The 17,500-nt window shown below is 47.5% G+C and overlaps 1 protein-coding gene across 6 annotated transcripts in view; it reads right to left on the bottom strand.

Annotated features, from left to right (window-relative positions):
* carmil2 (capping protein regulator and myosin 1 linker 2) overlaps positions 1-17,500 on the bottom strand; it is a 58,758-nt gene that overhangs the window by 24,528 nt on the left and 16,730 nt on the right. For all 6 annotated transcript variants that reach the window (XM_068313510.1, XM_068313511.1, XM_068313508.1 and 3 more), the window contains 12 exons: positions 10,430-10,534; positions 10,136-10,205; positions 9,822-9,903; positions 8,081-8,177; positions 7,871-7,925; positions 6,685-6,857; positions 6,022-6,090; positions 4,735-4,828; positions 4,466-4,549; positions 4,079-4,162; positions 3,910-3,973; positions 802-1,304 (listed from right to left, as the gene is read on the bottom strand). In XM_068313510.1, coding sequence (XP_068169611.1) covers positions 802-1,304; positions 3,910-3,973; positions 4,079-4,162; positions 4,466-4,549; positions 4,735-4,828; positions 6,022-6,090; positions 6,685-6,857; positions 7,871-7,925; positions 8,081-8,177; positions 9,822-9,903; positions 10,136-10,205; positions 10,430-10,534 — 1,480 coding nt within the window. The remainder of the gene's footprint in view (positions 1-801; positions 1,305-3,909; positions 3,974-4,078; positions 4,163-4,465; positions 4,550-4,734; positions 4,829-6,021; positions 6,091-6,684; positions 6,858-7,870; positions 7,926-8,080; positions 8,178-9,821; positions 9,904-10,135; positions 10,206-10,429; positions 10,535-17,500) is intronic.

Genomic DNA, 17,500 nt, shown 5'->3' on the forward strand with positions numbered 1-17,500 from the left:
TAGCATGTGTAGCACGTGTAGCATGTGTAGCACGTGTAGCATGTGTAGCACGTGTAGCATGTGTAGCACGTGTAGCATGTGTAGCACGTGTAGCACGTGTAGCATGTGTAGCACGTGTAGCATGTGTAGCATGTGTAGCACGTGTAGCACGTGTAGCATGTGTAGCACGTGTAGCATGTGAGGAGCCACTGCTAGCGATGGATGAGGAGCTGTTGCTGATGTTCTGTATTAGATCACTAATAAGTGACAGCCACTCACTACTCTGATGGTGATGCTACACACCACTGGTTCCAGTACAAAAACACGCCAGCACTCAGCACTGCCACCTACTGGACATTATTTAATGGGTGATGAAACCTCCTCTTTCTCCACTGATGCAGTGACGGCCTGAGAAGGAGAACCCCATTAATCTAAAAACATGACATGTGTTAGTGAGAGCCTTCCCAGGGGAGGGGGGAGAGACACTGGGAACAGCCCAGGGAACACCACTCCCAGCATGCATCAGCCTTTCCTCACACGGTGGAGAGATGGCCTCCATTATCACTGACATACAGACGTAGATCATTATGATCACATTACGTTTATTCCTGTTCGTTCCTCCTCCGTAGTCGTGGAAACGGCTTCCTGCTGGATCTACCCTCCGTTTGTCCTCGTCCATCTCTCCTCCATCGTGTCTCATCTCTGCCCTGATGTGTGTGTGTGTGTGTGTGTGTGTGTGTGTGTGTGTGTGTGCAGAACGCCGTTTCAGCACGAATAAATGTGACTGTTAGTGTGTGTGTGTGTGTGTGTGTGTGTTCTTACCTGAGGCTTGGAGGAGGGGGGCTGTGTGTGTGTGCGTCGCGGCCGCGGTCTGGAGGCGGTGTAGTGCCGTAGAGTCTCCCCCTGGGTAGGTAAAGGCTCCATGGGAGAAGAGGGGGGTCCAGAGCTGAGGAGGGGGCCTGGTCGGGGGCGACAGCCAGGGGTGGGGGCCTCTGGTCGGGCTAAGCCTCCGCGGCCCGCAGCGTCCTCCTCTGGTGCTGGAGCAGAGACGGGCTGAGAGGGAGGGATGCTGGGAGGGGGGACGGCCGACACACCTCCTGCTCCTGATGCTGCTGCAGCATCCACTGCTGCCACGGCCCCCTCCCTCCGCCTCCGTCTCAGGGGGGAGGGGGACGGGGAAGGGGAAGGGGAAGGGGAGGAGCTTAAAGCCCTGGATGACATGGGGGTTGTTGTCAGCAACCACGAGAGGCCACGCCTTTCCTCTTCCGTCTCTGCTTCTGCCCCCCCGTCCTTACTGGTCTGCTCCCAGTCTACGTCCTGAAGACCTGGAGGGAACCAGAGCGGCTGATGAGAGGAGGATGGGGGAAAGACAGGAATCCAGCCCCCACAGGAAGCGGGGTTTTGTTGGGATGCACCCCCTAGTCTGTGCAGGTGGAGCTGAGGTGTGGACAGAACGGAGGAACAAGAGTTCAGCACAAAGAAGGTGTTTGGAGAAAAGAGGGTTTGAAGACCAGGAACAGGATGAAGAAGGACCAGGGTTCACTGTTAGGTTCACTGTTAACACACTACTGTACGTGTGAACACGTCCAGCATCACGTCACAGACAGGAGGTAGAGATACCCTACTGAAGACTTTATGGACTCAGTGGCTCAAAGCCTTTCAAATACAGAAAAGAAAAAAAAAGCTTCCATATGGGTTGTCTATCAACACATGACACCATCCCTTTGGGATGATTAAAGAATTCATTATTATTATTATTATTATTATTATTATTATTATTATTATTATTATTATTATTATTATTATCATCATCATAATCACCATTATTATCATTATTATTATTATTGTTATTATTATTATTATTATAATCACCATTATTATCATCATTATTATTGTTGTTATTATTTTTATTATTATTATTATAATCACCATTATTATCATTTATTTTAATTTTATTTTTTTATTTTTATATAGCCCAGATTCACAAACAATGTCTCAAAGGGCTTTACAATCTGCACATGGACGATATCCCTCTGACCTTTGTGCACTGCAAGCAGTGCGACCCTATCATCATTATTATTATTGCTATTATTATTATTATTATTATAATCACAATTATTATCATCATTATTATTATTGTTATTATTATTATTATTATTATAATCACCATTATTATCACCATTATTATCATCATTATTATTATTGTTATTATTATTATTATCATTATTATTATTATTATAATCACCATTATCATCATCATTATTATTATTGTTATTATTATTTTAATTATTATAATCACCATTATTATTATTATTATTATTATCACCATTATTATCATTATTATTATCATTATTAATATTATTATTGTTGTTGTTGTTGTTATTATTACAATCACCATTATTATTATTATTATTGTTGTTATTATTATAATCGCCATTATTATTATTATTATTATTATTATTATTATGTCAAACACACAAATACATCATCATGTTAAAGCCAGAGGAGAGAGCGGTGGTGTTATGTTTTCATCTCTTCCCCTCCTCCATCATCTCTCCCATAAAGGATGAAAATCACTGGTGTGAAAGTAAACAGGACACGCTCCAATTAACAGTTGTGTCACACAATGATTCAGCTGCTTAGTATATAACACACCATAAGACACATGAGGGGATTACCTGTGGCAGGTGTCACACTGGACTGCAGTAATACAGGATAACACAGTAACATGTGGAGGATGTAGTCTAGTTCTTTACCACGTGTTGGTGGATGGATACATCAGTGAGACCGGATCTCGTTCTCTAACACATGTTGGCGGATGGATACGACATCAGTGAGACCGGATCTCGTTCTTTTTACACATGTTGGCGGATGGATATGACATCAGTGAAACCGGATCTCGTTCTTTTACACGTGTTGGCGGATGGATACGACATCAGTGAGACCGGATCTCGTTCTTTACCACGTGTTGGCGGGTGGATACGACATCAGTGAGACCGGATCTCGTTCTTTACCACGTGTTGGCGGATGGATACGACATCAGTGAGACCGGATCTGGTTCTTTACCACGTGTTGGCGGATGGATACGACATCAGTGAGACCGGATCTGGTTCTTTACCACGTGTTGGCGGATGGATACGACATCAGTGAGACCGGATCTGGTTCTTTACCACGTGTTGGCGGATGGATACGACATCAGTGAGACCGGATCTGGTTCTTTACCACGTGTTGGCGGATGGATACGACATCAGTGAGACCGGATCTGGTTCTCTACCACGTGTTGGCGGATCGATACGACATCAGTGAGACCGGATCTGGTTCTTTACCACGTGTTGGCGGATCGATACGACATCAGTGAGACCAGATCTGGTTCTTTACCACGTGTTGGCGGATGGATACGACATCAGTGAGACCAGATCTCGGTCTTTACCACGTGTTGGCGGATGGATACGACATCAGTGAGACCGGATCTCATTCTTTACCACATGTTGGCGGATGGATACGACATCAGTGAGACCAGGTACACCCTGGAAGCATCACGGGACCACACAGCAGACCAGTACTTTCTTTTTTACCATGATTACTTGTTTTCACCTCCTGTTGGACCGCGGTGCACTGGCGTCGTGCCCGGAGTGTCCCCCGCCTCACGCCCTATGCCGCCGAGATAAGCTCCGACTCCCCGTGACCCGCTGCGGCGGATACAGCGGTGGTAATCTGGAGATGACTGACCTCCTGTTGGAGTCAGTCATGACTTTACCTGCAGGTTTATTGATATGAGTAAATGTGTTCACTACTACCTGAACACAGGGAGGAGGGTTCGTACACTGGTGAGACGACACCACAGTTTGTGCTCTATTTCTGTCGTTACATCTTCACATTCACAGAACTAAGTGACGTGAGTTCAGTTGGGTCACACTGACGTCATCTTACTCTGGACTGAGGTGGGTCTCAGGATCCTGGAGGGAACACCACGTCTCCAAAAGGCTGGACTATACTGGGGATGAAAAGTCAACTTAAGAGGAGGAACAAAAATGGAATACAGAACACAAATGAATGAGTGACAAAATTCTTTTAGGGGTTGATGGGCGTTGTTCCTTACACCATTGGTTAGAAAGTCTTCATGGACCAGTTGAAGCTCTGGGATTATCAGAGGAAGGCATGGCTTTCCTTTAAGCAGGCCTTCCTTAAACATACAGAAAATATCACCTAATGTTAGCAGCACTTTGAACACAAATGACATGAATAGAAGAATATTCTTCTTCTTTCGGTCTTTATTTACAGAAGACCGTCCGTATGAGGCTCAAACCAGTCCCTCAGTGAGCACGAGTGGTGCCGTCTGAGAAGACGTGGAATTAAGGTGGAACATGATGAAATGTTCCACCTTAGGTCCTTACACTTTATCATCACAAGGCTGTAGCCTTTTGTACCGTTTATGTGAACAAACCACATTTGTTATATAGTTATTATAACACCTGGCTTTTCTTACCTTTTCTGATTGTTGAGTTCTCAACACTTCAGGTTTGACGTTATCAGCCTGTCTTTGGTTGTTTCTGTCTAAATACTTCTGGATCTGAACACACACATAAAGGTCATGGGAGAGCATTTTAACCACTAACCCTCGTGATCACAACTATGGGTTGACACAGTAAATTTGAATGCTGAAGAACACGAGATGAGCCAAAGGGTGAATGTATGGTTGATGCAGGTCATCATGTGAGGTCTCACAGGGTTCAAATGACAGACTCACACACTGACCCTGTCCATGGCTTCTCTGGTCCTGTCGGGATTGGTGCGGTAACTCTGTGTGATATCAGCCAGAGGTAGACACATGTGCTGCAAAGTCGAGTTCCTGTACCAAAGAAAACCCACACAGTACAATTTACATGGAATTATTTACATTTTTATTTTATCTACATGGGGACATTGTCATATTTTACTGTCTGTTCCTGTCTGTGTGTGTGTGTGTGTGTGTGTGTGTGTGTGTGTGTGTGTGTGTGTGTGTGTGTGTGTGTGTGCGTGCGCACGCACGCACACACACACATACATAGAACATGTACGTGATACGTGTTTCAAAGCAGGTGCCTAACCCCTATCCCAGCTGACTGAGGGCGTGAGGCGGGGGAAACTCCGGACGCGACGCCAGTGTGATGTCATAGAAAGGGGGTTGGGGTGGGAGGGGGGATAATGGAGAGAGGAGGAATAGGGTGGAGAACAGAGGGAGGGGAAAAAAGTGTACTGAGCGAGACGAGGCACCATCAGAACTGACTGCTGACTGCTGAGAGGTCAGAGGGAACCACTGCTACCACATGCCTTCTCTGAGACGGGCAAACATAAAGACAGACATGACACCCATTTCTGACGATAGACCAGCCCGGTAAACACGGCGGCAGCGGCTCAGTGGTAAAGCGGGCGGTAGAGTGGGTCGTCCCATGATTCAAGATCGTCGGTTCGATTCCCGCTCCCGCCCCCCCAAAAAAATTCCCGGAGGTGAGCTGACAGTGGGAGGTGTCTAAAAAAACACTGCCCACATTGCAGTTGGTAGTATTGTGTTACTGGTAGTATTGTGTTGTTGTTTGCATGGAAAACCATGCAAAGGTCAACAGAAGGGTTGAGGATGTTCCTTCGCTTGTTGGTACGATACCTGAGTGTGTCCGGTTTAAAAGGACAACGCATGCTTGATATTTTCTTCGATGAAGAATTATTTCTCCAACCTATCCATAACATTAATGACAATCTACTAACTGTGTCATTGTGCATCACTACACCCACCCATTCTCCTGCCCCTCATTTCAGTGCAACTGTGTGACCTACAGACTATCAGGGGTGTGATGGTCATGTCTGGACTGTGTGACCTACAGACTACCAGGAGTGTGATGGTCATGTCTGGACTGTGTGACCTACAGACTACCAGGGGTGTGATGGTCATGTCTGGACTGTGTGACCTACAGACTACCAGGGGTGTGATGGTCATGTCTGGACTGTGTGACCTACAGACTACCAGGGGTGTGATGGTCATGTCTGGACTGTATGTTTGAGCATCACCTCTCTAAGGCGTCAGCCATGTCCTGGAAACCTCTGGAAGTCACACCGTTCCTGTCCCAGCTTAGAGTCCTTCAAAGAAGACAGACGGTTAGAGGAAGAACTGACACCCATCCATTCATATTCTGCCGCTTTCTCCACCGTAGCAGGTCACGGGGAGCTGGAGCCTATCCCAGCGGGCGTGAGGCGGGAGACACTCTGGGCACGACACCAGTGCGCCGTGGTGACACACACAAAGACGGACAACCATGCACACACACACACACACACACACACACTCCTATGGGCAATTTGGGGCGGGCCAATCAACCTGAAGTGCATGTTTCTGGAGGGGGGAGGAAGCTGGAGAACCCGGAGAGAACCCACACAGACACGGGGAGAACATGCGAACTCCACACAGAGTGGGACTCGAACCCAGAACTGCCTTGTTGTGAGGTGACAGCGCCACCCACTGGACCAGGAACTGACATAACAGGTATATTTAAGTGTGGGTGAAGTTGGTCTGCAGAGATCGGATGACCCCCACCTTACTGAAATTTGAAAGATGGAAAAACCTTTTTCAGGTTCAGGGTCCACAATTTCTATGTCAGTGATTTCCAGAAGTACATTGAATCTTGACAAAGTATCTGGCAAACAGAACCACAAGCATGTTGTGTGTTTGTCTACCTCAGTCTGGTGTTGCTCATCAAGGCTTTGGCCAGAACTTTGGCTCCAGTATCTCCAATGTCATTTCCACTGATGTCCAGTTCAGTCAGAGATGGACGACCACCAAGAGCACTCAGGAGGACGCGAACCCCCGTCTTCAGCCTGGAGTCACTCACTGACAGGGACTCCAGAGACTACACACACACACACACACACACACACACACACACACACACACACACACACACACACACACACACACACACACACACACACACACACACACACACACACACTTCCTTATTTTGCCGACAGTTTTATTCACAGTCCTTCTGCTACAGTCCACACACTTCAATCTCATGCCAGCTGATATTTTACCCTCCAGTAGAGGTCGTACTAGAGCAAATGAAGCCTCGTGAAGCTTCGAACCGCAGTGAAACGATTGGGATGAAAAGCTTCAGTGCTTCATGGGGCTTCATCTGCCCACCACTACCTCTGATGGTCTCCAGGTAACACCATCTAGTCAGAACTGTTAACAATGTTCATGTTCAGAGCAGAGAGTCCAAACAGAACGACACAGAAAACAACCATTAGTGAGTGAAACTAGCTGCTAGCACCAACAGTCTGTCCAGCTGTGGTTTCTGTTTGGAATGGGACAGTCCATGTAGTACCCACAATGCTCTGGGGGGCTGACAGAACGCTCTTTAGTAACTCCATACAGTTGTGTTCATGTAGTCACTAACAGAACCATCACTTCTCTAACATTTCTTGAACACCTGCTCTTTGGACAGGAGCCTTTTCCTTTAGCGTTAGCTCCTTTAGCGTTAGCTCCTCTCCCAGTCTCACCAGTAGTTAGCTTTCTTTCTCCAGTAATTCAGTCGTTACGTCACCACGTTGATTTCTGACTACGTTGGTGCTCTTGGTTTATAAACCAATACATTTGTTTCATATGTTTGGTATAAAGTCTGGTATTATTGTTTTATCGTGGAATTTCCACAGGTTCCCCCTAGTAGTATAGTATAGTATAGATAGACTTTAGTATACACTGAAGACACACATATACACACATAATTATGTATATGTATGTATATAAAATTAAGTAGTTCAATGTTTTCTTTATCTAATGCACTGATCCTTTTTCTGTGGGTAAATGGGACACTAATATGTAGGAATAATGTTGAATGAAGTAAAAACAAGTAGAACTCACACACTCTTCATCCTGAATGAGCTGTGCCATACGATGAAGAGTATCTGTAAGACTTCTGATTGACAGAACAGAGGACATAGGAAATGAAGTAAAGTGATGCCAACGGCGTTTCCTCAAAAATGAGAAATTCAAACATTTGAACACTTGTGATGGGGCAAGTTAGATCTGCATGGCTGACTTTCAGCGGTTTTTGCATTGTGTAACTCAGACCTTGACTTCATGGCAAAGTTTCTCCCCAGCGCGAGGTGCCGAAGTGAGTGACATCGCCCGAGAGACAAAACCAGAGTCACCATGTCCGTCTCAAATCCTAGGCACAGGAAATCACAGTCAAACACATGATTCTGTTCACATTAGGGCATAAACCATAAAACACAACTACTGTTCACTGATTGATGACTTTCTACACCCGTCTGTCCACCAATCACATTATCAATATTTCCACATTCATTCATATGTGAAAAAACATTGAAAGAAATACACATTTTTACATGTACACTAATTCTTTGTTACGCGCGGTTAATGCGTTCCAGGACCACCTGCAGAAAATGCACTTCAATGATATAGAGATGAACTATGTATTTTATTATATACAGTAATTCAAACGTTTCTGAACCCCCCCATACTGATATTAAACCATCTTCTATCTGTATTACCTTTAAAACACTCTGATAGACTGTTAAAAACACGTTTAAGTGTTTCTTTAAGTGCGCTGCGTTCCGTGAGTCTGCATCACACTTCTGGATGCTGTCAGCCAATAGCACGTGCGTATGGTATCACATGACTACCTACCAAAAATCTGGCAAAAACCAGGCATCTTGAAGCGCAAATATGCGAGGGATTATTGTATAGCTACACATGTTCATACACACACACACACACACACACACACACACACACACACACACACACACACACACACACACACACACACACACACACACACACACACACACACACACAAACAACAGAAATACACTCACTGGCCTCTAACCGGTCGTTAACAAAAATTTCTAATAGGTCAATCACATGGCAGCAACTCAATGCATGTAGACATGGTCATGGCGATCTCCTGCAATTCAAACCAAGAACGTCCGATTGGACCTTCATGTACCATTTATAACGTTACAGCTACACTGATTTTTCACAAAAGTCCATGAGCAAAGCTCAGAGGGTCAACAGCGACTGTTACACACCGACACACCTGAGGCACACCAGGGTGGCAAAGACAGGGAAGGTAATCAGGACTGAGAAAGTGAAGTTACTAGTACCCAGGTATCCGTAGAACAATGACAACCATGGAGAAGACGCGAGGTCTGCCCCCCGCCAAATAACTCAAAGGGGTCAGAAACGTGCTCAAAAGCAGCTTTAAAGGTAAAAATGAGGACCAGGTCAGAAGCAAAGAAAATATGAACCTGGAGACCAGAACAGAGGCCTCCATTTGTGGCAGTACAAGGGCAGGCCTAAGCACCAGTCTCAGAGAGAAGGGGCTGCCAGACAGGACTTAGGGTGCAGGCTTGGCCAATTTGCCCTGGAGTCAGCCCAGCACCGCAGCGGAGTGTAGGATGCAGCTGGAACAACCAACCGTGACAGGCAGCAGTGTGATTGTGTGCGGGAACATCTCAGTGATCTTGTTTGACGAATTCTAGACCAACAAATAGCTTCTGGTGAACCAAGCGGACAGAGGGTTAGTTAACAGAGCAGGAGGGGCAGTGGTCACAGATGAATCTCATCTGATAATCTGGCGGAGAAGACAAGGAGCTCAGGGAACAACTGGACCAGATGTGGAAGGCAAAATGATCCCAGTGGGGACAGAAGCATTAGGGGCTGTGACCCTCAAACTGGAAGAGTGGCTCCAACACTCAGGAACATCGCTTGTCTCTGATTTATTTACTGAGCCACACAAACACACCAAGGTGCAAAGAATGGAGGGCGAGAGTGAAGCCCTGCTTACCGTTGTCAGAGATGTCCAAGGTGCTGATAGCTGTGGCTTCGGAGATGTGCTCTTGTATCACCTGGGCCCCCGCTGAACGTAGCTACACATACACACACACACACACGCACGCACGCACGCACGCACGCACGCACGCACGCACGCACGCACGCACGCACGCACGCACGCACACACACACACACACACTCACGCACGCACGCACGCACGCACGCACGCACACACACACACACACACACACACACACTCACACTCAGAGTCATAACAACAATTTTTTTCTGTTTCTTCTTTGGCCCATTGTCGTGTTCATACTGTACCTCACAACTACTGAGGTCCAGCTCCAGCCCAGAGAGACGGGGGTTGGCCGCCAGACCTTGTAGCAATAATCTATTTATAAAAGCAAAATACAGTCATACCCAAGACATAAAACAGAAAGTATCTTAAGTAAGATAAAACACAGTTGCCCTGGCACCTCAAGATAAGTCATGGCGGCTTCCCAAAGACCCATTTTAGAAGTACTTAGTAAGACATTTTGCCAAAGTGTAATTCCTGTGATTACTAGATTATCTTTAAAAAGATCAATGTTATTACATTTGCTGGGGCTAGCACACCTGAGAGCTTGTGGAGGCAGGTTGGTCGCAGATAGCCCAACATATTTTAGTTGACAGCATTGACTGAAGAACTCTTGAATGCTCTTGGTCACTGCCTGCACTTTCCTACCCCAATCAGAGACAACAAACAATCACAAAGTTAGGCCCAGAGACATAGTCCAAAAGGAATAGATGTTTTCTGCTCATGCAATGGGATCAACTGTAAGATTTTGCTGGAATGGGTCGCACAATGAAATTCTCCATGTTTATGTAAAAACATCAACCATTAAACTTCACTGTTAGCAGCTCTCCAGCCTTTGTGCTGCGGTGATGGGCTGTTTGTTTAATGTGCACCAGTGTAACCAAGCATATAGTCCCTGTTCCTACGTGTGAAACAGTGTCCAACACAGACAACAGCAGGACAGTCGTCCATGACACCGTAACATAATAAATACTCACCATCAGGCTGCGACTTGTCAAAAAAAAGGGCTTGGGGGTGGGGCTAATGGTAGGCCTTATGAGCTTAAATTCAGAACACCTGAACATTCATATTCAATACAAACTTAAAAAGACATGAAACATTTAATTTTTCTGATGTAGAAGATGAAGACGACGAAGGTCTAATTAGGCTTCAGGACCAAAGGGCCACGCCAACGTGGAAAGAGGATTTAGCCTAATGCTAACAGTGTTTCAAACATAACATTGAAATTTCACGTGTCATGTTAACATAACTGAGAAAATCTCAGATTAAGTGAACATTTTCTCTGGTATCACACTTTGTGGTCTTTTGGTCTTTCCTGTTGGCGTCGTCTGCAGCATCTCCCCACCTATATATTTGAATAAGCTCACCTGTAATACTTACGGTGTCACGTTTCAACTCCACCCACTACCTGTCAATCAAGCACCCAACCAATCACGGCGCATCTGCCAGCAGGAATCACGTGAACAATATGGCATCGGGCATCGGGGCTTTTTGTTACTGTTACGCCTTTCGTCACCACGACAACGCAGACATCAGGGACCAGAACGCTGACAAAGGGAAGTTTTTTGAAAACTCTGGGTCTGTGTTGTCGTGGTGACGCTGTAACCGAAGCTTTTTCTATCCAGGGGGCGTCTCCCTGAGACGAAAACCACTGTGACGTCAGTGTGTGTGACCCGTGTCTACATGTGTGTGACCCGTGTCTACATGTGTGTGACCCGTGTCTACATGTGTGTGACCCGTGTCTACATGTGTGTGACCCGTGTCTACATGTGTGTGACCCGTGTCTACATGTGTGTGACCCGTGTCTACATGTGTGTGACCCGTGTCTACATTCGATGTGACCCGTGTCTACATGTGTGTGACCCGTGTCTACATGTGTTTGACCCGTGTCTACATGTGTGTGACCAGTGTCTACATGTGTGTGTGACCCGTGTCTACATGTGTGTGTGACCCGTGTCTACATGTGTATGACCCATGTATACATGTGTGTGACCCGTGTCTACATGTGTGTGTGACCCGTGTCTACATGTGTGTGACCCATGTCTACATGTGTGTGACCCGTGTCATCATGTGTGTGACCCTGTTCTACATGTGTGTGACCCGTGTCTACATGTGTGTGACCCGTGTCTACATGTGTGTGACCCGTGTCATCATGTGTGTGACCCGTGTCTACATGAGTGTGTGACCCGTGTCTACATGTGTGTGACCCGTGTCTACATGTGTGTGACCCGTGTCTACATATGTGTGTGACCCGTGTCTACATGTGTGTGACCCGTGTCTACATGTGTGTGACCCGTGTCTACATGTGTGTGTGACCCGTGTCTACATGTGTGTGACCCATGTCTACATGTGTGTGACCCGTGTCTACATGTGTGTGACCCATGTCTACATGTGTGTGACCCGTGTCTACATGTGTGTGACCCGTGTCTACATGTGTGTGACCCGTGTCTACATGTGTGTGACCCGTGTCTACATATGTGTGTGACCCGTGTCTACATGTGTGTGACCCATGTCTACATGTGTGTGACCCGTGTCTACATGTGTGTGACCCGTGTCTACATGTGTGTGACCCATGTCTACATGTGTGTGACCCGTGTCTACATGTGTGTGACCCGTGTCTACATGTGTGTGACCCGTGTCTACATGTGTGTGTGACCCGTGTCTACATGTGTGTGAACCGTGTCTACATGTGTGTGACCCGTGTCTACATGTGTGTGACAAGTGTCTACATGTGTGTGACCCGTGTCTACATGTATGTGACCCGTGTCTACATGTGTGTGACCCGTGTCTACATGTGTGTGTGACCCGTGTCTACATGTGTGTGACCCGTGTCTACATATGTGTGTGACCCATGTCTACATGTGTGTGACCCGTGTCTACATGTGTGTGACCCGTGTCTACATGTGTGTGACCCGTGTCTACATGTGTGTGACCCGTGTCTACATATGTGTGTGACCCGTGTCTACATGTGTGTGACCCGTGTCTACATGTGTGTGACCCGTGTCTACATGTGTGTGACCAGTGTCTACATGTGTGTGTGACCCGTGTCTACATGTGTGTGACCCGTGTCTACATATGTGTGTGACCCGTGTCTACATGTGTGTGACCCGTGTCTACATGTGTGTGACCCGTGTCTACATGTGTGTGACCCATGTCTACATGTGTGTGACCAGTGTCTACATGTGTGTGACCCGTGTCTACATGTGTGTGACCCGTGTCTACATGTGTGTGACCCGTGTCTACATATGTGTGTGACCCGTGTCTACATGTGTGTGACCCGTGTCTACATGTGTGTGACCCGTGTCTACATGTGTGTGACCAGTGTCTACATGTGTGTGTGACCCGTGTCTACATGTGTGTGACCCGTGTCTACATATGTGTGTGACCCGTGTCTACATGTGTGTGACCCGTGTCTACATGTGTGTGACCCGTGTCTACATGTGTGTGACCCATGTCTACATGTGTGTGACCAGTGTCTACATGTGTGTGTGACCCGTGTCTACATGTGTGTGTGACCCGTGTCTACATGTGTGTGACCCATGTCTACATGTGTGTGACCCGTGTCTACATGTGTGTGACCCGTGTCTACATGTGTGTGACCCGTGTCTACATGTGTGTGACCCGTGTCTACATGTGTGTGACCCGTGTCTATATGTGTGTGACCCGTGTCTACATATGTGTGTGACCCATGTCTACATGTGTGTGACCCGTGTCTACATGTGTGTGACCCGTGTCTACATGTGTGTGACCCGTGTCTACATGTGTGTGACCAGTGTCTACATGTGTGTGTGACCCGTGTCTACATGTGTGTGTGACCCGTGTCTACATGTGTGTGACCCGTGTCTACATGTGTGTGACCCGTGTCTACATGTGTGTGTGACCCGTGTCTACATGTGTGTGACCCATGTCTACATGTGTGTGACCCGTGTCATCATGTGTGTGACCCTTGTCTACATGTGTGTGACCCGTGTCTACATGTGTGTGACCCATGTCTACATGTGTGTGACCCGTGTCATCATGTGTGTGACCCGTGTCTACATGAGTGTGTGACCCGTGTCTACATGTGTGTGACCCGTGTCTACATGTGTGTGACCCGTGTCTACATGTGTGTGACCCGTGTCTACATGTGTGTGACCCGTGTCATCATGTGTGTGACCCTGTTCTACATGTGTGTGACCCGTGTCTACATGTGTGTGACCCGTGTCTACATGTGTGTGACCCGTGTCATCATGTGTGTGACCCGTGTCTACATGAGTGTGTGACCCGTGTCTACATGTGTGTGACCCGTGTCTACATGTGTGTGACCCGTGTCTACATATGTGTGTGACCCGTGTCTACATGTGTGTGACCCGTGTCTACATGTGTGTGACCCGTGTCTACATGTGTGTGTGACCCGTGTCTACATGTGTGTGACCCGTGTCTACATGTGTGTGACCCATGTCTACATGTGTGTGACCCGTGTCTACATGTGTGTTACCTGTGTCTACATGTGTGTGACCCGTGTCTACATGTGTGTGACCCATGTCTACATGTGTGTGACCCGTGTCTACATGTGTGTGTGACCCGTGTCTACATGTGTGTGACCCGTGTCTACATGTGTGTGTGACCCGTGTCTACATGTGTGTGACCCGTGTCTACATGTGTGTGACCCGTGTCTACATGTGTGTGACCCGTGTCTACATGTGTGTGACCCGTGTCTACATGTGTGTGACCCGTGTCTACATATGTGTGTGACCCGTGTCTACATGTGTGTGACCCATGTCTACATGTGTGTGACCCGTGTCTACATGTGTGTGACCCGTGTCTACATGTGTGTGACCCATGTCTACATGTGTGTGACCCGTGTCTACATGTGTGTGACCCGTGTCTACATGTGTGTGACCCGTGTCTACATGTGTGTGTGACCCGTGTCTACATGTGTGTGAACCGTGTCTACATGTGTGTGACCCGTGTCTACATGTGTGTGACAAGTGTCTACATGTGTGTGACCCGTGTCTACATGTATGTGACCCGTGTCTACATGTGTGTGACCCGTGTCTACATGTGTGTGTGACCCGTGTCTACATGTGTGTGACCCGTGTCTACATATGTGTGTGACCCATGTCTACATGTGTGTGACCCGTGTCTACATGTGTGTGACCCGTGTCTACATGTGTGTGACCCGTGTCTACATGTGTGTGACCCGTGTCTACATATGTGTGTGACCCGTGTCTACATGTGTGTGACCCGTGTCTACATGTGTGTGACCCGTGTCTACATGTGTGTGACCAGTGTCTACATGTGTGTGTGACCCGTGTCTACATGTGTGTGACCCGTGTCTACATATGTGTGTGACCCGTGTCTACATGTGTGTGACCCGTGTCTACATGTGTGTGACCCGTGTCTACATGTGTGTGACCCATGTCTACATGTGTGTGACCAGTGTCTACATGTGTGTGTGACCCGTGTCTACATGTGTGTGTGACCCGTGTCTACATGTGTGTGACCCATGTCACACACATGTAGACACGTGTGTGACCCATGTCTACATGTGTGTGACCCGTGTCTACATGTGTGTGACCCGTGTCTACATGTGTGTGACCCATGTCTACATGTGTGTGACCCGTGTCTACATGTGTGTGACCCGTGTCTACATGTGTGTGACAAGTGTCTACATGTGTGTGTGACCCGTGTCTACATGTGTGTGTGACCCGTGTCTACATGTGTGTGACCCGTGTCTACATGTGTGTGACCCGTGTCTACATGTGTGTGACAAGTGTCTACATGTGTGTGACCCGTGTCTACATGTATGTGACCCGTGTCTACATGTGTGTGACCCGTGTCTACATGTGTGTGACCCGTGTCTACATGTGTGTGTGACCCGTGTCTACATGTGTGTGACCCGTGTCTACATATGTGTGTGACCCATGTCTACATGTGTGTGACCCGTGTCTACATGTGTGTGACCCGTGTCTACATGTGTGTGACCCGTGTCTACATGTGTGTGACCCGTGTCTACATATGTGTGTGACCCGTGTCTACATGTGTGTGACCCGTGTCTACATGTGTGTGACCCGTGTCTACATGTGTGTGACCAGTGTCTACATGTGTGTGTGACCCGTGTCTACATGTGTGTGACCCGTGTCTACATATGTGTGTGACCCGTGTCTACATGTGTGTGACCCGTGTCTACATGTGTGTGACCCGTGTCTACATGTGTGTGACCCATGTCTACATGTGTGTGACCAGTGTCTACATGTGTGTGTGACCCGTGTCTACATGTGTGTGTGACCCGTGTCTACATGTGTGTGACCCATGTCTACATGTGTGTGACCCGTGTCTACATGTGTGTGACCCGTGTCTACATGTGTGTGACCCGTGTCTACATGTGTGTGACCCGTGTCTACATGTGTGTGACCCGTGTCTATATGTGTGTGACCCGTGTCTACATATGTGTGTGACCCATGTCTACATGTGTGTGACCCGTGTCTACATGTGTGTGACCCGTGTCTACATGTGTGTGACCCGTGTCTACATGTGTGTGACCAGTGTCTACATGTGTGTGTGACCCGTGTCTACATGTGTGTGTGACCCGTGTCTACATGTGTGTGACCCGTGTCTACATGTGTGTGACCCGTGTCTACATGTGTGTGTGACCCGTGTCTACATGTGTGTGACCCATGTCTACATGTGTGTGACCCGTGTCATCATGTGTGTGACCCTTGTCTACATGTGTGTGACCCGTGTCTACATGTGTGTGACCCATGTCTACATGTGTGTGACCCGTGTCATCATGTGTGTGACCCGTGTCTACATGAGTGTGTGACCCGTGTCTACATGTGTGTGACCCGTGTCTACATGTGTGTGACCCGTGTCTACATGTGTGTGACCCGTGTCTACATGTGTGTGACCCGTGTCTACATGTGTGTGACCCGTGTCTACATGTCTGTGACCCGTGTCTACATGTGTTTGACCCGTGTCTACATGTGTGTGACCAGTGTCTACATGTGTGTGTGACCCGTGTCTACATGTGTGTGTGACCCGTGTCTACATGTGTATGACCCATGTATACATGTGTGTGACCCGTGTCTACATGTGTGTGTGACCCGTGTCTACATGTGTGTGACCCATGTCTACATGTGTGTGACCCGTGTCATCATGTGTGTGACCCTGTTCTACATGTGTGTGACCCGTGTCTACATGTGTGTGACCCGTGTCTACATGTGTGTGACCCGTGTCATCATGTGTGTGACCCGTGTCTACATGAGTGTGTGACCCGTGTCTACATGTGTGTGACCCGTGTCTACATGTGTGTGACCCGTGTCTACATATGTGTGTGACCCGTGTCTACATGTGTGTGACCCGTGTCTACATGTGTGTGACCCGTGTCTACATGTGTGTGTGACCCGTGTCTACATGTGTGTGACCCGTGTCTACATGTGTGTGACCCATGTCTACATGTGTGTGACCCGTGTCTACATGTGTGTTACCTGTGTCTACATGTGTGTGACCCGTGTCTACATGTGTGTGACCCATGTCTACATGTGTGTGACCCGTGTCTACATGTGTGTGTGACCCGTGTCTACATGTGTGACCCGTGTCTACATGTGTGTGTGACCCGTGTCTACATG

This window comes from Antennarius striatus, chromosome 4 (genome assembly GCF_040054535.1).
Source record: "Antennarius striatus isolate MH-2024 chromosome 4, ASM4005453v1, whole genome shotgun sequence".
Lineage (NCBI taxonomy): Eukaryota > Metazoa > Chordata > Actinopteri > Lophiiformes > Antennariidae > Antennarius > Antennarius striatus.